The sequence below is a fragment of the Chanodichthys erythropterus genome, chromosome 3 (assembly GCF_024489055.1).
Source record: "Chanodichthys erythropterus isolate Z2021 chromosome 3, ASM2448905v1, whole genome shotgun sequence".
NCBI classification, from domain to species: domain Eukaryota; kingdom Metazoa; phylum Chordata; class Actinopteri; order Cypriniformes; family Xenocyprididae; genus Chanodichthys; species Chanodichthys erythropterus.
In genome coordinates, this window is record NC_090223.1 from 29,903,763 (window position 1) to 29,928,612 (window position 24,850).

The window sequence follows — 24,850 nt, forward strand, 5'->3', positions numbered from 1 at the left end:
ATAGTAATATGGTACTCCAGGGTGTAGCTGGCTGACGAGGTTTGCTTGTGTGTATGTGTGTGAGAAAGGTCTAATCTAACCCTCAAAGTTTTATGCTTCATTGTCTCTATTTTCTGGCATCAGCTCATCTATTTTAATCAAGCTGATAATTAACTAACTTCATTTATCCTCAGAAGATTGCAGGAAATTAATGTTTGGATGCATGAAATTATAGTGTCACGCTGATAAATTTTAACTGTTGTTCAAGTTTATGTTGTTATATTGTACCATCTTATTTACCTGCAATACTCAGACGCTTGTTTAATTTAACCATCAAGGCTCAAGTACAGTTTTGTACTGTCTCAAAGGGTTAGTTAACCCAAATCTGAATGTTGTCAGTTACTCACCCTCATGTAATTCAAAACCCATAATACTTTCGTTCATCTTCAAAACAAAAAAAACGGAAATAAAAGCAAAAACTGATTTAATGCATATTTTTGAGTCATGAATAATCGCATTGAACAAGTTTCAGTTGTTAAATAACATTTCAAAGTGTTTCAATTCATTTTTTTGAATTTTTATGTCAGGCGGTACAACCAAATAGTTGTATGTATATACTGTAGTTGTACCAACCTACCAGTACTTTTTTTTTTTTTTTTTAATTTAAGAGATCTACAAAGCTTTTCACTCTGTCACAAGGATCAGTTGGGGTTCTCTGGATGATGCATTATCATGTTTACTATTATTTACCTTATCAATTCATAATAAAAGAGCCATAATTGCAGTTGTGCCATCCTGACGTTTAAGATTATACAAATTGCTGGACAAAAGTTTTAAAGCTTTACAACTACTGATACTTTGTTTATACGAAAGGTTTTAATCCTAAAATGATGCCAGAATAATTAGTTTTTGATTTGTTTATTATTATTATTATTATTATTATTATTATTATTATTATTATTAAAACCCCATTTTAAATGGTGTTCTCAGTCTGTTCATTTGTTCGGACAGTTGCACCATCCTACATTTTGGGGGTTTAAGATGACAAAACATAAAATAATATGTACTATTTAAATGTACTAAAATGGATTCAAACTAAATAGGTTTTATAGAAAAATAAAGTAAAATATGTCATGAATTTATCAAATTATTATTATTATTATTATTATTATTATTATTATTATTATTATTATTTAATTTTAAAAGGAAATAATGCCCTTGGACACAAAAATATGCATTTTATGTCACTGACCCAAATTAAGATTTTTTTTTTTTTTTTTGTTTTTTTTTTTTTTTTTTCATTATTATTGAAACATGAGAGATTTCTGTCTCTCCATTGAAAATCCCTTACACCAAAATTCGGATGCTTCTAAATTTTGCAGTGCAGTGAATCGAGCAGTTTAAACAAGTCTTCTGAGTGATTATCACTGTATATAATAGGCAGATCTAATTTAGGCATTTATTTAATCATTTGTCTAATTTACCATAGTGTTTTTTTCTATCTGATGAAAAACATTTTTCATTCATGTCAAATCAAATGTTGAATCTACTTTCTTGCTTTGAGAAATGAGAGAGAATTATTATTATTTTTTTTTTATCACCAAATAAAATTACTTTCTCCATATGTAAACTTTGTTTTGAATGTCCTCTTTGATTTGGAAATGTGGGTTGCAATTTAACGTTTCTTATTGATTTTAAATGTGGTTTTTAGATGTCAGCCTAATTGACCCTGAATGTATTTTAGCATTGCATGGGGGGTTTGAATAAGGTCAAGTAAAAGTCTGTTACTCTTTTCCAACACATCTCTTTCATTCTGTGTCTGTGGAGAGAGAAAAAAGAGACTGGATAAAATTAAACCAGAAAGAAAAAAAAAGTCTTAGATAAATTTGACCCATCTTCCCGAAGTTTTATCCTCTCTGTAAAAACCTCCCCAAACCCATGCTAAACTCCTCCCTTTTCTATATTAAGCCACTCCCCTTCTGATAGTGTGTAGTTGACACATGCTCCGTGGGAGGAGTTTAAATAAGTCAAAGGTCATGTCATGGTTCTCGTTTCCTCACAAGAAGCGCAGGCCTGTGGGGAGAGTCTGCTGGGTGGGGCTGTACTTCATGTTTCTCTTTCAAGTCGCAACTAAAAGAGAATTTCAGCGCAGAAACGCTGTGTGTTTTCTCTCCCTTGCTCTCTCTCTCCCCTCCCCTCATTAATTCATTAATTATTTTGGCTGGGTAACGGTTGCAGTAATGAATTCCTCGAGGGCTGAATCTCCTTGCCTGGCACCCGCCTCGTATGTGCTAGCCGATCAGATCTCAGTTGCTGTCTGACACTGCTGTAAACTAATCGTGATTTAACCAAGTTTGTTCCATTGCTTTGACTCAAATGCTGAACCCCAGATTCACTGTGGTGTTGTTTTAGTTCCTTTAGATTTAGCATGTCCCGTTATCTGTGTTGCCTCAAAAGAAACATGTAAGTTTCACTCTGAAGGCTTTTATTCAGAGAAAGCAGCAATGAAAAATGCATTATTTTGTAATTTGTCTAGGAGCATACAAAGATGCAAATTGTCGATAGGGGAACTATACATCTTTTTATGCAGACTTGGGTGGAAATTCATTTGGAAACCTGCATTCACACCAATCAAACAAACTATACTCTTGACATCAAATGGTCTTTGTTTATCATGGAGCATTGTGCTATACATCAGTCAGGGCTCGACAGTGCTAGCATTTCACTCACATTTGCGACTAAAAATAGATGTGTGAGAACTTTTAAAATGTTTTTAGGAGTATGTGTGCAAAAAAAAATTAGGTCCCTGTGAGTCCTTAAGTCTTAAATTCAGTTTTGTTTTGTCATAAAGTATCTTAAATACTATATACAGAAGTATAACAAAAGTTAATTATCATTTTAAGAAATCTTAAATTTGGGTCCAGAAAAGTGGATTCGTGTTACGGTTTAATGTGATTATTGAACATCAAAAAACTAGTATTAAATAGGGATGCAACGGTTCAAATCGCTCACGGTTCGGTTCATATCACGGTTTTAGGGTCACGGTTTCTGTACGGTTTGGTATGTGCTATGTTTAGGGAAAATAGGACTACTGTCAAATAAAAAAAAATAAAAAAATAAGAACAACATACAAGCAACATCACAAATAAGTACAATGAAGCAAATATTCAAATAAAATAAACAGTGCTTTTCAGGTTTACTAACAGTAGTTTTCAGGTACAGAAAATGGATAAAGTAATCAAATATAAAATATCACTGCATATTATCTTTACTGTATAAAATAAATAAAAATTAATTGATTTAACATTAAAAACAGGCAGCAGGAATATTTTTTTCCCCCCTATAAGACATGCACGATCCAGTACATATACTATTACACATGCGCTGTCTTTCTCGACTAATATATGTTCACTTAAGACATTACCGACTATGTTTGCTAGGATACTCGTCAAGACGGGCATGCTGACATAATTTTTGTATGAATTTGAAAGACTTGAAAGAGAACTCAGTATTTGCGCGCTGACTGAAATAAGTATGTGCGCGCTTCGGATGAGCGCACACAAATCTTCTCACAGCGCGTGCGAGTTCTCTTTCGCGTCTTGTTCTTGAAGGTTTAAATCAGCAAGGCTTAAATGAGTTTAGTTTAAGCACAGATAGCAACGTGTGCTGTTCAGGTCTCACCTGCGCTCGTGCGCTATGAACACCCGGGTGATGACGGCGTAAATGACTGGACATTAGAGCATACGGCACTCGCAGTTAACAGTTTACAAAGAGTGACTGTTTTGTCCACGCTTTCTGATTATCGTTGTTGTAACGTTTTGCGCATCCATCGACTGAAACATACATTATCTGAACTCTGTCTGTTTTCCACGTTGCTATTTTGAACAAACCATATTAACCAATTGCGTCGTCATTCGAAATGGGCCGCGGTGCCAGTGCGTACCGAACCGTGAGTGGAGAACTGTACGGTTCGATTTTTTTACCGAGAACCGTTGCACCCCTAGTGTTAAATTAAATAAATTTGAGCACTGCCCATTTCAAAGTAAAAATGTGATGCTGTTGCACATTCTAGAGGCGTGCTGTGTTTACATAATGGTGTTTATATTGAAATATGTTTTAGATGGTTGTAAAAGTGGTTATCTCTGTCATCTATTTGAACAAGCAGCTAGAAGTTGTCAAAACATTTCAAAATAAGAGTCCTGGTGTATTTCAGGCTGGTTTATAATTAAGTCCTGCATTATGCAAAACTTTTTTTTTTTTTATTTTTTTCAGGTTTTTTTTTTTTTTGTTATTTTGGTTACACAAACTGTAAATGGCATTTCTTTCAATGTTTATAATATAAATAATTCCATAATTCATAGATGCAAACTCCTCACCTTTCAGTGAAAACTCACCTTTTTGAGATCAAAATAGAGATTTGCATTGATCCAATGAGAAAGTTTTTTTTTTTTTTTCATGTAATATTACCCATTATATATTATATAATATTTTATGTATTTGAGGTCTGAGATCAGATGTGACAAACAGTATTGCCGTCTAATCAGCCAATATTGTCCTAAATATCCTGTATAGCACTTAGTCTTTTATAACACGAGATTTTAACCAAATGTTGATTTTGGTAAAATGTTGCAACAATGTTAATTAAAAAAAAAAAAAAAATACAGTTTTGGACATTATAGGGTAATAAAAAAATAAATGAAAAAATCCCTTAAAATACCTACAAATGAGCATGTAAAGCAAATAACTTAAAAAAAAAAACATCTGTGCTCAGCATGCTCCCACCCTACGCAATGTTCTCACCTTTTTTTTCCCCTTACCTGTTTGCGTCCCTGATAATTAAATAAATATTTCTGAGTTTGAAGCAGTACTATGTTAACCTACTTGCTGTTTCTTTGATCTGGTCTGTGCCTGCAAGCTCAGATCCCCCCCCTCATAAGTCTCTGACATCTGTTTTAGGGGAAAATCTGTGGAAATGCTGTGTAATGAATTTACATGTGTTAAATGCAGCTGAAAGTGTTGTGCTTCTATTGGTAACTACAAACAATTAAATGGAAAACTTTGTGAATATAACAACGAAAAATACAACTTTGTGAATGATTCCAATTTTGTGGAAATGCAGAACATTTCTGTGGTGTTCTCTGCAGGCCGATTCTGTGTGGGCCTGCCTGTTACTCAGTCTGGTGTGTAACCTGTTGTTTGTGAGTCTGTCTGCGTTTTCAGTGCAGAAAGGTAGTTGGCTGATTCGTGAGTGATGATATGTTGCCATAAGGTGAGTTTGTGTTGACAGTGCCGATAGATGGGGATACAAAGACCACTGGAAATTAAGTTCAGAAAACAGATAACTGGAGACACATGATGGGAGACGCGCGTGGAAATTAATTGCCAGGAAGTTGGTGGTAATTTGAATTGCAAATGGACACCAACTTGTTCCCCGACTTGAATGATTAATATTTTATTGTTTTACTGAGTGAAAATGCCACAAGTGTTTTTCATCAGAAACAAATAGCACAAAGGAAGGAAGAGGGAAAGAGAGATTGGCTTAACTGATAATAATGAGTTGCAAGGTATTGAATTTTGTGTCTGAACATTACTTCCAGGGTGTGAAGTAGGGCTGGGTAATGTATTGAATATTCTTTTATTTTCATGTTGATTTTTCTATGTAAATTTTGCAGCTAATTGCAACAAATTGTGAATATCACAGTTATTTTAAAGCAATTTTTATTTATATTTTTAAGTTTATGTGACAAACTTTTTATAATGTATTATAAATACTGCTTTTATAACTGTTTATTATTATTTTGCGGCATATACATTATTAAATATTCTTGTGTTCAAGTCTTGGATATTTTTAAATACTAACATTTTTAATCTATTTGTCCGAAATGACTATTCAGTCGAAATTATTCTTTCTCCGATTGGGAAAGGATTAGTTCACCCAAAAATGAAAAATTGTCATCTTTTATATATGAGTATGAGCAGATTAGTCCAAATTTTCTGAAGAGACATGTTCGCTTTATATGATGAGGACTGAATTTATGCTTTTATTCATTGTAAACATTGATCAACGCATACATCAGTTGTAGTAAACGGAAGCTCCAGCATGCTTGCTTGACATGCGAGAACAAGTGAGGTTCATTCTCGTGTTGCGCAGCATTTTTGAGCTTCCTTGAGAACCAATGAGGTTCATTCTCGTGTTATACAGCACGTTTGAGCTTCCCCAAGAACCAATGAGGTTTGTTTTCAAGCGTCAGACAGGTTTGTAGAAAATTTTGACTAAAATACTCGATTCATGGATTAGTTTTACGATCTCTTTATGAACTTTTTGAATTGACAAAGTGGTAGTTGCAAATAAAAATATCTTAATTTGTGTTTTGAAGATGAACAAAAGTTTCGAACGACATGGTGAGTAAATGATGACATTTTTCATTTATGGGGTAATTTTAGCTGTTATTTAAGCAAAAAAAATATTTATATATGTATTCAGTATTGTTAAAAAGCAAAAAAATATATTGAGTTATAATTTGACTGTATCATTCATCCCTAGTGTGTAGGTGGGAAATGGATGAGTTGCTCTGTACTTCTTAAAAGTTTTGAATTGACCTTTTCATTCTCCTAATATTTTCTTTTCTTCTCTCCTTCCCACAATACACTTTGTTTTGCACTTTGTTCTTTTTTTTTTTCTCCGTCATGTACTCTCTCTCACTGTCTTTTCAAATCGTCGCACAGTTTCCGGAAGGTTCCTCCGGGCCATGGTCTATCCTTTCAATCAGATGCTAATTAAGGGAAAAAAACGTCTCCCTCGCTCACAGACGAAGGGACGTGCAGGTTGAGTGAGAAAGGGGAGAGAAGAGTGCAAGACGGTAAAAATGGAGAAAGGAATGGGAGATGAAAGGGTGATTAGGTCACTTCAGATTGAGAAAAGAGAGGATAATACTTGTTTTTTTTTATTTTTTTATTTTTTTAAGTTTGGCTAAAATCAAAGGTCTCCCAGTTGGTGTCTGGTAAATGTTCAACTCTTCATAACTTTGTGATCTGACTGCAGAAATTCTTGCTGTTCTGTGAAGTAAATTAAAATGTTCCCTACAAGAGACGTCTTTTAATAAAGACGATTCTACCCTGCTCATGACCATGAGGATCTTTTACCATGGCCATGTGTTCTTTAAACATTTATAAATGTCATGCACAAAGTGAGAAATTAACTTTTTTGCTTTAATTGGTTATCAGTCAGGAGCTTCTGTCGGACTGTTTTTACATCCATTAATTAGACTTATTAACGACTTACTGTACTGTTAGGCAAGTGGCTAGTGTGGTGTTTCTGGTCAGTTCATTAATGGCTGGGGTGTATTCAGCTAACGATTAAAGTGCCTTAATTAGCAGCTGGGATAGCAAAATAAGGATTAGTCCTGAGGTTCTGTTTTATTTATTTATTTATTTTTTGATCTGAAGAAAAAAAGATTGAAAAGGTTTAAGGTTCAGAGGGTTGAGGGGAAATGAACAAGAGAGCCAATAGAATGATGAATGTTCTTTTCTTCTGGAAAAGAGAGGGAGGGCTGTTTCACACAAGGGGGAAAAAAGAAATAGTTTTTTCCTCCAGCATTATAAACATGTAGCTTTGATGGATTTAAACTCACTGTAGTTGCTGATGGTGCTTTAGAGGTCTGGCTTTTACTCTGATACCAGTGGCAAATGTAGACGTACTGAACTAGATATCAACAAAACAAAGATCAAACAGCACACTTTATGTGGTGGCTTGTTTGATTCTGCATATTTTTGTGGTTCGTGCATATGTACAAGATGGTAGACCTGTTTGTCAATGTGCAAAATCAGCATAGCAGGTGTTTTTTTTTTTTTCTTCTTCTTCTTCTTCTTCTTCTTCTTTTTTTTTATAAAGAACAGTCTGGAATTGTCATTTTGATTTGCTGAAGGTGGTTGTTTATGGTGAATCAATTGTCCAATCTCCACTTACCATGACTTTTAACACATTTATTTTATTTTACAATAATTATTTTATAACAAATAAAATAAATGTATTAATTTATAGGTTAATAAAAATATTACTTTAATTCAATCAAGCAATGTAGCTCAGTAGTGGTCCAGTACCATTTCCGAGATCAAAGTGTAAAGCCTTTCACTACAAGAGTTTGAAATCAATTATCAATCTGTTTTTACTCTCTGTCTTCTCTACTACAGGTTGAACTGAACAGCTCACAGAAAACCACTTCAAGGTTCTGCCTGCATTTCCTCCATGTTCTCTGGGTTACGCTGAACACGAGTGTGTGCCTGGATCCTGGCGGCGGCTGTGAAGTACACATGCGTGTGTGTGCATGTATTTGCTTCTGAGTGAGTAATCACGTGTGTGCGCTTTGTCGGGGACGTCCTGCGGTGGCTGGCGTAGTGACTCTCCCCCTGCCCCACCCCCACGCTCAAAACTGGCGATGTCCAGGGTGCCGAGTCCGCCCCCTCCTGCAGAAATGACCAGCGGCCCTGTGGCCGAAAGCTGGTGTTACACACAGGTGAGTGTGTGTGTGTGTGTGTGTGTGTGTGTGTGTGTGTGTGTGTGTGTGTGTGTGTGTGTGTGTGTGTGTGTGTGTGTGTGTGTGTGTGTGTGTGTGTGTGTGTGTGTGTGTGTGTGTGTGGGTCATTCTGTGAATCTACGACAGGGGTGCTCAATTCTGCTTGTCCACCTTCAGAGTTTAATTAAACACACATGAACCCACCAATCAAACTCCATGGGTTCGGATGAAAATTATAGGCAGGTGTGTTAGAGCAAGACTGGAACTAAAGTGTGCAGAAAACTAGGGCTGAATCTGAAAACTTAAAATTGCTGCTTTCAGAGGATGCATTACAAGGTAAGACGGCATCAGGGCACGTCTGAATCTAATGTTAGCTTCACTTCCTTTCTCCTGAGATACCTTTATCTGATCGATTTTTGAAGGCAACATAGATGTATCCTTCGCTGCCTTTGATATCACACAATCCTGTGTGTTCCATTTTTGGTGAGCTAGAAAGAGAAATATGGCATCTGAAAGTTGCGGTTTCTGGTCAGTTTGTATGTGAATGTAAATGTTTGACCAACATTTTTCACTTCTGATGTCATTTCTAGCAAGAAATTACTACTGTAGTAAAGAAATATTTTGGTTCTCACCAAAGCTTGATTTTATTTTGCTGTGGATCATTAAACCTTTACGCTCTCCAGTTTCGTACCTTTGTGTGCAAATGCTGCCTGCAAAGTCTTTGCCTATAGGGCAGCAAGACAACAAGTCAGCTGCCTAAGTTTTCAGATGCAGCTGAGGGGTGCGTCTCAGTCGGCTCCCTAGTTCAGTAATCAGGGCACTGATCAGGTAGTTGGCCATTTTAGGACTGTCTCTATCGCAAAATTCTACCAGTGCACTGAAACGTTCGCTCCCTAAAAGGTCCCACAATGCACTGAGAAAACCTAGCAGCATCGTTGCTAACTATGTTCCCTTAATGGAAGTTATGAAGCACAAAACATAAATCACATGAGCCAACTCACTACACAATGACACTCGATAGATGATTTTTTTTTTTTTTTTTTAAATAGAAACCATTATTTATTTCAGCATAAACATACATCGCTATAAGGTAATGAACATAATCTAGCTAACCCATATAATGTATGGCTAAAATGTTGCAAATATATGTAACAAGGAAAGTATTTAAAATAACACAAACAAATGTTGTCAAAGATATCAGCTTTGCTATTGTTCATTAATACCAGTAGTGATGTTGTACAATGAGGACATGTCCCCTGAAATAGTGTCCACGTGTCCCAATGTTTAGTCAGCAAGGGACCTTACTGTCCTCAACTGTGCTCAAATGTGTGTACACCATATACCATTTCATGAACTAGGAAGCTAGAGAGTTGTTTGAAATGCACCCTAGATCTCCAGGTGCAGATCTGAGCACCCCGGTGTCCCAGACACAATAAGCCTCATGTGGTGGTGAAAATGGCCAATCAAGAGGCATACTTTCTTTGCGAAATGTAATTGAAAGTAGCATATATATAGCATATATATATATATATATATTATATATATATATATGTATGTATACAGTACAGTCCAAAAGTTTGCAACCACTAAGATGTTTAATGTTTTTAAAAGAAGTTCCGTCTGCTCACCAAGGCTACATTTATTTAATTAAAAATACAGTAAAAACAGTAATATTGTGAAATATTATTACAGTTTAAAATAACTGTTTTCTATTTGAATATATTTCACAAAGTAATTTATTCCTGTGATCAAAGCTGAATTTTCAGCATCATTACTCCAGTCTTCAGTGTCACATGATCCTTCAGAAATCATTACAATATGATGATTTGCTGCTCAAGAAACATTTAATGTGTACAATTGTACAAAATATTTGTGTACAATTTTTTTTTTTCAGGATTATTTGATGAATAGAAAGTTCAAAAGAACAGTGTTTATCTGAAATCTAATCTTTTGTAACATTATAAATGTCTTTACTGCCACTTTTGATTGATTTAATGCATCCTTGCTGAATAAAAGTATTTATTTCTTTAATTTCTTTTCAAAAAAATAAAAATAAAAATTCTTACTGACCCCAAACTTTTGAACGGTAGTGTATAATGCTACAGAAGCTTTGAATTTCAGATAAATGCTGTTCTTTTGAACTTTATATTCATCAAGTAATCCTGAAAAACAAAGTACACAACTGTTTTCAACATTGAAAATAATCATAAATGTTTTTGAGCAGCAAATCAGCATATTAGAATGATTTCTGAAGGATCATGTGACACTGAAGACTGGAGTAATGATGCTGAAAATTCAGCTTTGCATCACAGGAATAAATTACTTTGTCAAATTTATTTAAATAGTACACAGTTATTTTAAATTGTAATAATATTTCACAATATTACTGTTTTTTACTGTATTTTTAATTAAATAAATGTAGCCTTGGTGAGCAGACGAAACTTCGTTTGAAAACATTAAAAATCTTATTGGTTCCAAACTTTTGGATTGTACTGTATATATATGCTTTATATATATACTGCCACTTTTGACCAATTCAATGCATCCTTGCTAAACAACAAAAAAAAATTCTTTGTAAAAAAACTTACTTATAAATAGTATATTAAGTACAAAACCTAATGTGTTTTGAGAAACCATCTCTGTATGAACCTGATTGATCTGACAGTCTGTCTAAAAATATGTAATGGCCATTATCTTCTTTGTGTTTTGATTGTGTGTGACTTCACAAGGTCCTCCAGGGTGTTCAGAATCCCCATGACTAGTGAAACATGTTCCATTAATGCTTTCATTTATCTCGCCATCATTCTCCCACAGTGTTTTTGTTTGAGGTCTTTTTATTCCTTGTTCTCCCCATCCTGTTTGTTGTCAGAGCGCATTAAGATAAAAGGTGGTTTTGATGTGTCGCTTTTTGATGTCTTGGCCAACACTTGTGGATCTAATGTGGGGGGGGGAGTAGATGGATAAATGGAAGAATGAAGTGTCTTGTCTGTTATCTTCTGTGTTCGTGTTTGTCCAGATCAAAGTGGTTAAGTTCTCCTATATGTGGACCATCAACAACTTCAGCTTCTGCCGGGAGGAGATGGGCGAGGTCATCAAAAGCTCCACCTTCTCTTCAGGGGCGAATGACAAGCTCAAATGGTAAGACGGGGAGGAGCACACATGGATTTGCATTACATTTTGTAATTGTGTACATTTTTGTCAGATAGACACTATTTGTTTAGAATAAATAAAGTCTATCTGCTGATGTAAGGTTTTTGTTTTTGAGCAGGTGTTTGCGAGTGAATCCAAAAGGTCTGGATGAAGAGAGTAAAGATTATCTGTCACTCTATCTTCTCCTGGTCAGCTGTCCTAAGAGCGAAGTTCGGGCCAAGTTTAAGTTCTCCATCCTTAACGCCAAGGGCGAGGAAACCAAAGCTATGGGTAAGATGTTGATTAAACTCTAAAGACTTAAAAAAAAAAAAATTATACTATCCGGTAAAGGGCTGAGCAGTATGTACTGTTAGACCATGGTATGGTAGAGATTTACTGCCTTATTAGTTCTGGTTTGTGTCCATTGAGAATTAACATTTTAAAGGTACTTAATTTAAATTTTGCTAAGTGACCGGTTTCATAGACAAAGCTTAAAAGGTTAGTTCACACAAAAATGAAAATTATCCCATTATTTACTCACTCTCAAGCCATCCTAGGTGTATATGACTCTCTTCTTTCAGACGAAGACAATAAGAGATGTTTAAAAATATACTTGCTCTTTCAAGCTTTATAATAGTAGTGAATGGGGGTTGTGATTTTGAAAAAAAAAAAAAGCACCATAAAATAAAAAAAAAATCTATACTGCTCCAGGGGGTTAATATAGGCCTTCTGAAGTGAAGTGATGGGGTTTTGTAAGAAACATAACCATATGTAAAACTTTATTAACTGTAATATCTAGTTTCTGACAGATGGCCTAAACACCGCTCATGAATTAAAAATCAAAAACGAGAAATTTTATGGATAAATTTCAGATGATTTCGATATAAGAAAAGAGAAGCTTGAGTTTGTTGCCCAGCTCTTGTTTAAACCATGAAGGGCATCTAAGCTTATGCTTCTCCTGCATCCTGTGTCATTCATCACATTACTCTTGTGGCGCAAGTTGATTTGCCCAGTATATGTACAGTCATCTAGTGGAAGCTATAGATTTTACTTCGTAAAGTTTGAAATATGGATATTTTTCTTACAAAAACACATCGCTTTGCTTCAGAAGGCCTTTATTAACTCCCTGGAGCCATATGGATTATTTTTTATGATGGATGGATGCATTTTTTGGGCTTCAAAATCACGCCCCCCATTCACTGCCATTATAAAACTTGGAAGAGACAGGATATTTTTAAATATATCTTCCATTGTGTTTGTTTGAAAGAAGATAGTCATATACACCTAGGATGGCTTGAGGGTGAGTAAATCATGGGATAATTTTCATTTTAGGGTGAACTAACCCTTTAATCCTACTTCCAGACGTTTTCATTATTAAGCTGTTTTAACTGAAAGCAACTTGCATTGACATAACTTAAAATATGTCAGTGGCATTGTTTTGTCTCAAAATGCACACCAGTAAGGCACATTACTAAAATATTTTTTTTCTAAGGCCTAATCCTGGCTTAATCTAAGCCTTATCTGTGAAACCAGGCCTAAGTATTTTATTATTATTTAATGTATAAACCATTTTTTCATTAATTTTCCAGCCAAAATAACTTTATTACAGTGAGATAAAATTGTTTATAGCATATTTTGGTCGTACCATCCGCCTCGAATCTAGTGTATAATTCGATCTCCTATTTAAAAAAAAAACTGTATAAGCAGAAGCAAATTTCTTTCTCGCATACTCATCACAATTACTGTTTTATGAAACATTTATTTAATCAGGGAGTGTTTTTGCCAACTAGCTCAGAATCACTTGATTCCTTTAGGGAGCTGTAGATACTACTCATGCAGATACCTGTGAAACAGAGTTTACCTTTGAAAGTATGAATGGCCTTGTATTTTCTGTGAAAGTAATAACATTAAATGTGAACCTTTCACCTTGTAATATTAAATTTGAGGCAGACGGCAGTGTTTTAATTGAGATTTTTTTGGGGTGACCTGTTTGGTTGGTGTATGTGAGCTACAGAGGGTTTGGCCTTTAGTGGAACTGCATTACACTCACTCAGATTGAACAACTTCATGGCTGATTTCGGTTTCTGCCTGTTTTTAAACCAAGTATTATTCATAGCTGGGGGTGTGTGTATTTCTTTTAGGTGGTTTTGTTATTCGCTTAAGGAAAACATTTCTAATATTCTGGCGTGGATGTTAAAACTAGACAACTGCACATTTATAAATATACGAAGTTACATTGAAAAGATCAATATGTATGATAAGATTGTGGGTATGTGTGCATTAGGTCACTGAACTCTGTAGCTCACAGGGTCATGGAGTTAGTGTACAGAGAAGAAATGGTGCCCTAGAAGTTTTTGTTTGGTGAGAACGTTAATATGCAACTAAAATTTCTGTTTTCCCTAAACACCAAGTTTTCTCTCCAAGTGTTCTGCTCTGTCCAACAGTTCGTTTACTCGAAAATCATCATTTACAATTTGTGTAACAAACAGACTGAAATTTAAGTGGTTCACTGATAATCTTTCTCACCGTTTAGCTGTTAACCACCATGACTGATCATTGTGGGAGTTAGTGAGTGAAATTCGAGAACCGGATCGTGATGAACAAATCTTTTTTTTGACCAGTTTTTTTTTTAACTGAATCAACTGCCAAGGACAGCTGGGGCAAATGTAAAGGTTTTAGTAAAAATTGTATGTGAATATACAGCATCTTATAGCTTTTGGACCATATTATGATACTTAAATTTGTAATTTTAGAGCTTCATCCACTTCTATTAAATTCAAAGAATGTTAGGCATATTCAAGAAATGCATCAACTTGTTTCAGAGTAACTGGTATTAGTTATAAACAAACACATTACTCAAATTAATATTAGCACACATTAACTAAATTCTGAAGATTAAATTAATATTTCTTAACTTTTTGAATATTACTAATTCATATAATACTATTAATATTGAATGTCGTACTGGTTTCTTAGCATTTTCTTTACACAAAGCCCAAATGCAGTGCATTTTCCTGCCCTCTTTTGATTGACGGGATATATCGACCCTGACTCTCGGCTGTTTTTAAACTATCGGCCGATACGAACAATTATTGGGCGATATATGTTTGTGCATGTCTAGTAAATACATTAACATCTAGATTTTAACCACAAATGGTCCTCAACCTGTACCTGTGTGATTTTTAGGCAAGGTGAGCTAAAGCTGGTAAACCACCCCTGAATCATGCGCAGATTGAACCTGTATTAGATGTTACACAAAAGGTGGAGAGCTCCGTGTGGCCTGGAGAGATGAAACTGAGGTGTGAGAAGCAGTCACACGCTTATCTTTTTGAAGAATCTCACATATAGGCAGAGGAACAGGAGTGAAAGAAAGAGAAAAGGGTGCCAGATTGTGGCAGCGATATGAGAGGTTGAACAACCCCTTCTCTCATTTTCCAATTTTCTCATTTTCTGCACCTTAATGGGCGAGAAGGCGCACCTTGTGTTTTGCCCCGCACTCCCCCCGCTCCTCCATCTCTTTCCTCCACTCAACATTTTCTCCATTTAGCACCCCTCCGGAATGTGGGGAGGGTGACGTGTTTGGGGCGTCCCCGGGGACAAAGAAGCACCGACAGCCCCTGTACAGTGATGGGGAGAGTTTTTAAAGCGGGACGGAGGATGAAAATATGGCAGCAGAAATTGCTCTATCGGTTCTGGATCATTTAGAATCCAATTTAATCCTGCCCTCCTCCTGGGGGAGAGTGAGATGAATGAGAGAGAAGGGGGAAGGAGGGCTGAAGCAGAAGTGGAGAGAGAGAAATAAAAACAAAGTAAAGTGCTTTAATTAAGAGGGCTGTGAGAAGGCACTGGGACTCTGCAGCATGACTTGTGTTTATGGAGTCAGTCATGGGCACGACGACGAGCAAATAGAGGTGCAGAGGAGCCTGTTCCTCTCTGAGGATCGATGATCAGGCTTGACAGACACATGAAACCAGTTTCAGGAGGACAGTGTGCATGTTGTGTGTTGCAATGGCTTGCATTTTTCTTTCAGGTGCTGCTCTATTTCCTTTTGAAGGTGGAATTTGAGGTCTTGTTTTGGAAAAAGATTAATCTTTATTTAAGTCAAATTTCCAAATGGATTTTGAACCGTAATAATGAGAGCTACCAATGAAGAAATTTTAAGAACCACCTGAAGTGAAGTCAGAGATGTTCCAAAACCCCCAATCACAAAATGATCCACTTTATAGCGTAGATGAAATAAAGTCCACAGAAGCAACTCCTTATCAGCTATTTTAAGGATAATAGACAGTTGAAAAACTGTCCCAGCTAATGAAACATTAGCCTTTGAAAAGAGTTATGCTTATCACTAAATTGAAGCGACAATTTACATGATGTAAATCTAAAGTACAAATTTATATAACAAACAACAGACAATTTTGATCTACTGTATTTGAACAAAGAAGTATATTTTAAATCAATGGCTAGATTATTGGATAGGCTATTTATATGTATAGGTCAGTAGACTCATGTCATCATCATGAACATCTTTTACTACATGCTATTGCTAATCAGAAGTACAGTACCGTTCAAATGTTTGAGGTCAAGTTTTTTTTTTTTTTTTATGTTTTTGAAAGAAGTCTCTTATGCTCACCACCAGTGTTGGGGAAAGTTACTTTCAAAGGTAATGCATCACAATATTTTACTTTAACTCTTGTTATTCAACTATGCCAAGGTAAATTCAATTTTCAATTCTATGGCACCTTTAACAACAATGAAAAAGTTCTTGCGACAGCCATATGCATTCAATGTACGTCCAAAAAGCGTTAATTTCCGCGTCGTAGTACACAATGCCATGGCGTTCTACACAATGACATGATGTACTGTGTTGTACGTCATGGCATTGTGTACTACGTCACGACATTGTTTACTACATCGTGGGTAAGGATACTTGTCTTATACAAATGCATCGATTCGCTTCAGAAGGCCTTTATTAAACCCCCTGGAGTTGTATGGATTTTTTTTTTTTTTTAAATGGATGGATGCATTTTTTTTTTTTTTTTTTTTTTTTTTTTTTGTCTTCAGAATTTGAGCAGCCATTCACAGCCATTATAAACCCTGGAGGACTTAGGACATTTTTTAAATATATCTCAGATTGTGTTCATCTGAAAGAAGATCAGAAGAAGTCATATACACTTAGAATGGCTTGAGGGCAAGTAAATCATGGAATAATTTTAATTTTTGGGTAAACTATCCCTTTAATACATGGGAAAACAAAGTAACTTATATGAAAAAGTAACTGGTATTTTGTTGTAAATTTAAAAGTAATGTGTTATTTTACTAGTTAGTTGAAAAAGTAATCTGATTACATAACTCAAGTTACTTGTAATGCATTACCCCCAACACTGCTGTCTACGGCTGCATTTATTTGATCAAAAATACAGCTGAACAGTAATATAGTGAAATATTACAATTCTATTTTAATATATTTTAAATTGTAATTTATTCCTGTGATGGTAAAGCTGAATGTTTAGCAGCCATTACTCCGGTCTTCAGTGTTCTTATTTATTTATTTTGTGAATAGGCCTTTAGGAAGAGAGATTCTGTGCGACAGAGGCATTCGACTAATAAAGAAATAAGATTCACACCCATGTTGATTGGATGGATGTTGGGTAGTGTATTAACTACCCAGCAGACAATCTCTGCTCTGTGTGCCGTGTGTAGTTATTCAGATGAGACTTCATGCTGGCAGATATTGATTCTGAACCTGTTTTATTGGCTATTGACCGTTTGATGAATATTTACACAACAGAGCTTTACGGCTATTGCTCTCAGCCCCGCGTGGCCCATAGCTGTTAATACTCCTGTAGATCAACATTTATAATGCTGACAGTTTCACTGTAAAGCCACAGAAGGATGAGCTTTTGCAACTTAACTCTGCTATGTGATATCCATTTTTAAGACATTTGCAGTCTATGTATTAATCAGAGTAGAATTTTTTTTTATTTTTGGCCTGCCAACCACAGTTGCTGGTGGCTATCTAGTTTATCAGTCATTTTTATTCAAATACATGTTAAATAAATGTGCAAAAACCAAAATGGAAAACTTTTCTGTGTTTTCAGATGTCCATGGCTTTGAAAGTGAAATTTCTTTAAGTGCATGTCATTGCTACTAAGCAACAGCGTTTCTTGTCAAAAATCATTTCAAGATGTCATACAGGTTACCCACCACATCTGTGCAAAACGTATGTGGTGGCAGGTCCTAATTTCATACCTTGCTATTAAACTGCATGTGTTTCTGTTGCTCTCATATTTATTTTGTAGTTTAATAATACTTCGCAGTTTTCTCATGTAGCTGGACTTCTGACCAACAACATGAATTGTGGTACAAATAGCAGCTTATTCTAGTCAAGAACCGCCCAGAGACATTTTTACAGACCCAATCGAGACAAGCCACTCTAAGCTGATAGTTTATCATATCAGACAGTTAAAGGTGTTTTGCTCTCTGTATGTTTGTATAGAAGTGTCAAGGTTAGAGGAATTATTGGATAGTGTTTACACTAGTGGATTGTGTTGATGCTGTTGTGAGAATGTCAGTTTACTCTCATTATTGTTCTGACACCATGCTACTGATCTCTCTATTATTGGCAGAGTGTAAGTAGAGGATGTTTTTGTTGTTGTTGAAGCAAATGTGACACATCTCTCTGTTTCTCTCCTTAGTGTCATGTAGCCAGACTTTTGACTATTCTCATAAAATCTGTCCACTTTGCAGCTTATCCTGTCCAAGAACCACCCATATAGATGGAAATCGACTATCTAACTAAAAGACCATCTGTTAAAATATATAATTTGCTTGCACTAAGTGGCTTTTTTGGATATCTTTCAAAGACTAGATGCCATCGTCCTTGCAAATGTTGCCAAATTCAATAAGGAATTCTTCTTTAGAGAATAACCCATGTATCCTGATACCTGAACATTGCGTATGTGCAAGCCGGTTCGATTAGAACTGGCTGTTTCAGCCAACTTTTTCTGTTTTGTGTGTGTGCATTATGTATCCGGTCATCTGTGGGTGGTCAATGGGAATTTCGTCTGAGGCTGAGACTACTTGACGCCCTCGATGTCTTTCTCAAGGAGTTTGAAATTGCGTTGTTGCAGATTAAAATGGTTCGCTTCTGAACTCTGGTCAATTGATGCATGCCCACAGGAATTCACCTATTTTTTTGATGACTTACAGATGTGTTTTAAAGTATGTGCAAACAGAACTCGGCCTTTCAACCTCTCTGACTTTCTGTGTGTGTATGCTTTGTGCATTTGTGATCTGATCAACCTTCTCTTTTTCTCTCGGTGTGCCAGGACATTAGGCACTGTGCCCCAATGCCCAGTGCCGGGTCCTGAATATGTATTACTACTGACTGCTCTTTTTTTTCAGCCCTTTAACCCTTTTTTCTCCCTCGAAATCTACTTAATCTATCTGTCAGTCCTTTCTTATTGGAGCTGTATTCTATCAGACGTCCTAAAACACTCCTCCTTGCTGCTTGTGTATTCGGGTCCACGGAGGCTTGACCCTGGTTGGTTGCCAACAGGAACTTTCCCTGCCCTATACTGCAATTGGTTAGTTGCTAGACGTCCCCAATGAGAGCACAGATTTAGCCACTGCCCTGATCTGACCTCAGACTTCCTCTAGAGACCAATCACCATGTCTCTGTCACTCTTTCTTTTTACCCCCCCATATCTCCATTTCTTGAAAGGTTTTGTGCATCTGTGGTCAAGGAATGTGCTTAAGCCTGTGGAACATGTTTTTGGATGTTTTTGTCATGGAATGAGCAGCAAAGTTGCTTTTACCTTTTGTGTGTTCATGCCAGTATAGTGTGGGGTTTGAAAAATTGTGTTTTGAAATTCTGCTTCTCCCATTTAATAGGTGAATAACTTGATTTACTGAGAAGATCTTGATTCTGGGAGGGTTAATTACCCACCGGTCCATCAGCATCATCTCCAAAGCAGCTGAATCAAAACATGCCATCTGTGAACACTGCTGTCTGTCCAATTCGAGACATCACAACTCATGAGCAATACGGGCAGTCCTCAAAGCGATACTTCAACAGAGGCATAACCCATAAGCCAGGCTGTATCATTTATGCATTATACCATCTCTATGAATAAGGCGAGAATTTTCGTGCGGGCATTGCACATAATTTCACTGTTTTTTACAAGTTCTACGCTTATAATGCAGGAAATTCATTAATTTCACAAACAATGCGATTCAATGCTACCGTGCCCCCCCAATATGACGGCAAGTTACTTGCAAATGGTATCATACCACTACAGTGTGAGTTGCATGCTGCAATACAAGATTTGTGCTCGTGTAAATCTTTCTGTATTGCCAGTGTGCAATGTAGTTTTGTGTTTAATGCTATGAGAGGGTGAAGACTAGTACTTAAAACTAGGGATAATCTACTGGTGTGAAATTTTGTATCAGGTAAAAGAGAAACTATATACGAACAAACAGTTCCTATATCAATAGTCTATCGAATGGAACAGCCTTAATGGGGATAGTTTACCCAAAACTGAAAATTCTGTCATCACTTACCCTCATGTTGTTCCAAACCCTTAAAGGCTATCATTCATCTTCAGAACACAAATGAAGATCTTTTTGATGAAATCTGAGAGCTTGTCCCTCCAAAGACAGCCTTTGCAACTGAAACTTTGACGCTTCAAAAAGTTCATAAAGAGATCGTAAGACTAATCCATTTGGATTGAGCAGTTTAGTCCAAATTTTCTGAAGAGGCTCAATCGCTTAATTTAGGTTTTATTCACATACAAACATTGATCAGCGAACATAAACAGAAGCTTAACCAAACCAGCTTGAAGCGCGAGAATAAACCTCTTGCGGAAGCTCAAACGTGCTGCGTAACACATGAAAATGAACCTCACTGGTTCTCGCACGTCAAGCGAACATGCTTGAGCTTCCGTTTACCACAACTTATGTGTGAGTTGATGAAGGTTTATGAATGTTACGAAAGTCTTATGGGTATGGAACGATATGAGGGTGAGTAAATGTTGACAGAATTTTCATTTTTGGGTGAACTAACTCTTAATAATATTTGTCATCTAACTTATAATAATATTTGTCATCTAATGAAGAGTTGAGAACTTGTTTGCACATCATCTTAAGTGTGTAACACTGTGAACCAAGGTGAGTCTAGCCGACGTGTCTGTTCACCACAAAATCAGAAGGCAACCATTATAATTTTTATTTTTTTAATTTAGCAAAAATAAAGGAACACTTTGCCATTTTGTTTGTTTGTTTTTTGTTTATTTTCCCTTTTTTCATGACAACTAAGTACATTTGCCAACCGTCCTTACCCTCCACCCAAGTATAATTTGTAAAGAGTTAATATGCTTTTGAAAAAAATATAGTTTTACACTAATAAAAAAAATTGGGTGGACATGCTTAAATGGTTAGTTCACCCAAAAATGAAAATTATGTCATTAATGACTCACCCTCATGTGGTTCCACACCCGTAAGACCTCAGTTCATCTTCAGAACACAGTTTAAGATATTTTAGATTTAGTCCGAGAGCTTTCTGTCCCTCCATTGAAAGTGTTTGTACGGTAGACTGTCCATGTCCAGAAAGGTAATAAAAACATCATCAAATGTAGTCCATGTGACATCAGTGGGTCAGTCAGAATTTGTTGAAGCATCGAAAATACATTTTGGTCCAAAAATAACAAAAACTACGACTTTATTCAGCATTGTCTTCTCTTCCGGTATGTTGTCAGTCCGCGTTCACGACTCCACAGTGACGCTGCTTGTGACAGCGGTTGCTGCTGTCTAGGAGCTTCTTCCATCACTCTTAGTTCTTCGTCCGTGTATTCGGGTTCAAATAAATATGGCTGAGCAAAAAAATGCAAGTCTTGCTCTGTGTCGAAATCCTTAGCGATGTTTGCGAAGGTTTTGTTTAAAGCGTGCGTCTCCCTCAGACTGTAAACGAAGCTCGGGCGCACCAGATAACATGTCAGCAGCGTCACTGCAGAGTCATGAACAGTCTACCGTACATACCTTTTCAATGGAGGGACAGAAAGCTCTCGGACTAAATCTAAAATATCTTAAACTGTGTTCTGAAGATGAACAGGTCTTACGGGTTTGGAACGACATGAGGGTGAGTCATTAATGACATAATTTTCATTTTTGGGTGAACTAACCTTTTAATTGTCACAATGCAAAAATTAATGTTTCTAAAATTGACTTTCTACTATATGCAAAATATATTATGATCAGTATTATATTAGCCTTTCTGCTATCTGGATACCAGCATCAGCCTTTACAAAGTTACTGTGACTTAAGTTTTTAAGGGAGACTAGGGTCTTCCTGAGGCATGTGTTTGGTTGCACTTCCAGTGCTCCTCCGTTGTGTGGATTTGTATGACAGTCGCAGTCGAGCTGCGAACACACAGCCATTTCACACCATGTTAAAACACCTGCTCACACACAAACAAACAGCAGCAGATTAACCGGCAATGATCTGAGCCCCAGCTGCGCTTGGCCGACAGAGAAAAGAGTAAAGATGCTTCACTAGAACAAGTGTAACGTTTAGGAAGAGAGGATGTCACACTTGATAGAGTGCGCTTGTCACACATACCCACAATGCAACAAAAGCACAAAGGAATCTATTCATCTCTCCTTTTTTCACTCTTCCCCACTTCATGTCATGAATTTCTCTTCTCTCCCCTTCTGTGTATGAAAGTAGTGACAAAGGAGAAATCCTCCAGTAGGTATTGCCGATATGTCTTGATTCAGCATCACTTTCTTGTTCTTGTTCTTCATCCTTCTCTTGTTCTCCTGGCTGTTCTTGTTCTTCCCCTTGTTCTTTTACTACTTCTTCTTCCCCTTCCTCTTCTCCTTATTCTCCTCCTTCTCCTTCTCCTTTTCCTCCTCTTTCTTTTATCCCCCCTCTATTTCTCCTCCTCTCTCTTTCACTTCTCAACCAGATTCTGCGGGTCAACTAAAACATCTGCGGTCAAGGTGGAGTGAAGGTTTGAACATAGCAGCTATAAAAAATAAACCACAGTCTCTATGTGTGTGCATGGAGGCTCATGCATTCATGTAGGTTTAATGTGCTCTCAGAGAAATGGCAGGAGAAATAATCAGACTGGTTATAATGCAGAAATTAATGGAGAGCAAGATTATAGACCTTGCCAGATAGGCAGAAAAGCCTCTTAAAATATTTGGATGCAGATTAGTCTGTGAGATGTCTTGCATAGATTGTTTTTGCCTCATTCTAATACTTGACAAAATAAAGTAGATGTTCTGTATTGTGGTAAAGGTTTTTTTGTCGACAGGTCATTAAATGTCATTACAGAGACCTGGCGCAAAACCCATGTTCTGAGTCCACCTAATTAATTTTGTGCCAATATGCTTTATTTTGTGCAGAGAGCCAGCGGGCGTATCGCTTTGTACAAGGAAAAGACTGGGGTTTCAAGAAGTTCATAAGGAGAGACTTCCTCCTGGATGAGGCCAATGGGCTGCTGCCTGATGACAAATTGACACTCTTCTGCGAGGTAAGTGATACACGAACGATCATATGCTGAACTTCCTTTCGTAGGTTTTAGATACACTACTTTTTAGGGCTGTCAAACGATCAATCACGATTAATCGCATCCAAAATAAAAGTTTGAGTTTGGCTAATATATGTGGGTGTACTGTGTGTAGTAATTATGTATATATAAATACAAAAACATCCATGTATATATTTGAGAAATATTTACAAGTATATGCATTTATTTATATTTTTATATAATTTATATTATATATAAATAAATTTTTTGTAAATAAATAACATATTTCTCTTAAATATATACATTAATTTGTTTGTATTTATATATACATAATAATTACACACATTACTCATACATATATTATACAAACTCAAACTTTTCTTTTGTATGCGATTAATCACGATTAATCGTTTGACAGCCCTACTACTTTTCAATATTTTGGGCTCACCAAGGCTGCTTATTTGATCAAAAGTAGCCAAGACAGTAATATTGTGAAGTATCATTACAATTGTAAACAGCAGTTTTGTATTTTAATAGTACATTTTTAGCATCATTACTCCACTCTTCAGTGTCACATGATCCTTCATTCTATAATGATGATATGGTGCTCAAGAACCATTTCTTATTATTGAAAACAGTGAAACCTGAGGCACTTACATTTTGTTCTTGAAAAACATCGATATTTTTTAAATCTTATAAATGTCTTTACTATCTTTTTTGTATCAATTTTGTGTCCTTGCTAAATAAAAGTATTAATAAAAAAAAATCATCCTCTTTAAAGCATTGCCACAATAGTCATAGACATTCAGACGGGTGCTTTTAGTTGCTGCGCCATGCCTTGCAATGTTTGAAAGTACAGCTACGAGTGTTGTTTAGAAATATTCAAACTCGTAAAAAAAAAGAAAAAGAAAAAAAAACACTATCTTGAGATCCCAGTTTTATTCCGCTGCACTCCGTCTAGCTTTTTGAGAACAAGTGCCTTATGTAAACACTCCCCAAGAAACGTGTCTGATAGGGGTCAGGTGATCCTGAAATCAACTTAATTATACAGGGTTTCCTTAAAACTAATTAGTCGACTAGTCTTGAAAATATGTAGTTTTACACATCCCTAATCAAGATGGATGAACTCTTTCCTCCCCCTCCCCCTCCTCCTCCTCTCCAGTCTCTTCCTGTATCTTATTGCTATTTCCTAGAACTTTAGCATTGCCTCCTCCTGTGTTGCTTCTTGCACCATTCTTAACTCACATTTTTCCTCCCACAATTCCATTCTTATAGGTTTTTTTTTTTTGCCTACATTTGAGGTGTTTCTCTCTATTTCTCTGTCCTCTAATGCAGTTTCTTTTTTAGGTGTTAGCTCCTTAAATAAGGGCCTGAGCATACCTTCCCCTCTCCCTCCTTTTCTCCCTCTGTGTTTTTAATGAGGAGAGGGGTCCCATTAGAGGTGGAGTACTTGGTGTCATTGTGGCCAGTGAGATGGAGGGATTTAGGAAGAAAATGAGGCTCTAATTCTGGTTCCCTTTTCCCCCAATTTAAAGATTGGCGACAAATCAGATTGATAACGCGTCACTTTTAGCTAATGATTCGTTGACTTTGGTAGCTATTTTCTTCTGTTCCTTTTCTCTTTCCAAGCTCCATTTCTTGTCTTTTTTTTTATTTTATAATTTTGTTCACTCTCTATACTCTCTCTCAGGTCTTCTCT

The 24,850-nt window shown here is 36.3% G+C and overlaps 1 protein-coding gene across 2 annotated transcripts in view; it reads left to right on the forward strand.

Moving 5' to 3' along the window:
* spop (speckle type BTB/POZ protein) overlaps positions 1-24,850 on the forward strand; it is an 87,621-nt gene that overhangs the window by 44,177 nt on the left and 18,594 nt on the right. For both annotated transcript variants that reach the window (XM_067381704.1, XM_067381705.1), the window contains 4 exons: positions 8,170-8,492; positions 11,509-11,630; positions 11,761-11,912; positions 23,027-23,154. In XM_067381704.1, coding sequence (XP_067237805.1) covers positions 8,415-8,492; positions 11,509-11,630; positions 11,761-11,912; positions 23,027-23,154 — 480 coding nt within the window. In that variant the 5' untranslated portion in view covers positions 8,170-8,414. The remainder of the gene's footprint in view (positions 1-8,169; positions 8,493-11,508; positions 11,631-11,760; positions 11,913-23,026; positions 23,155-24,850) is intronic.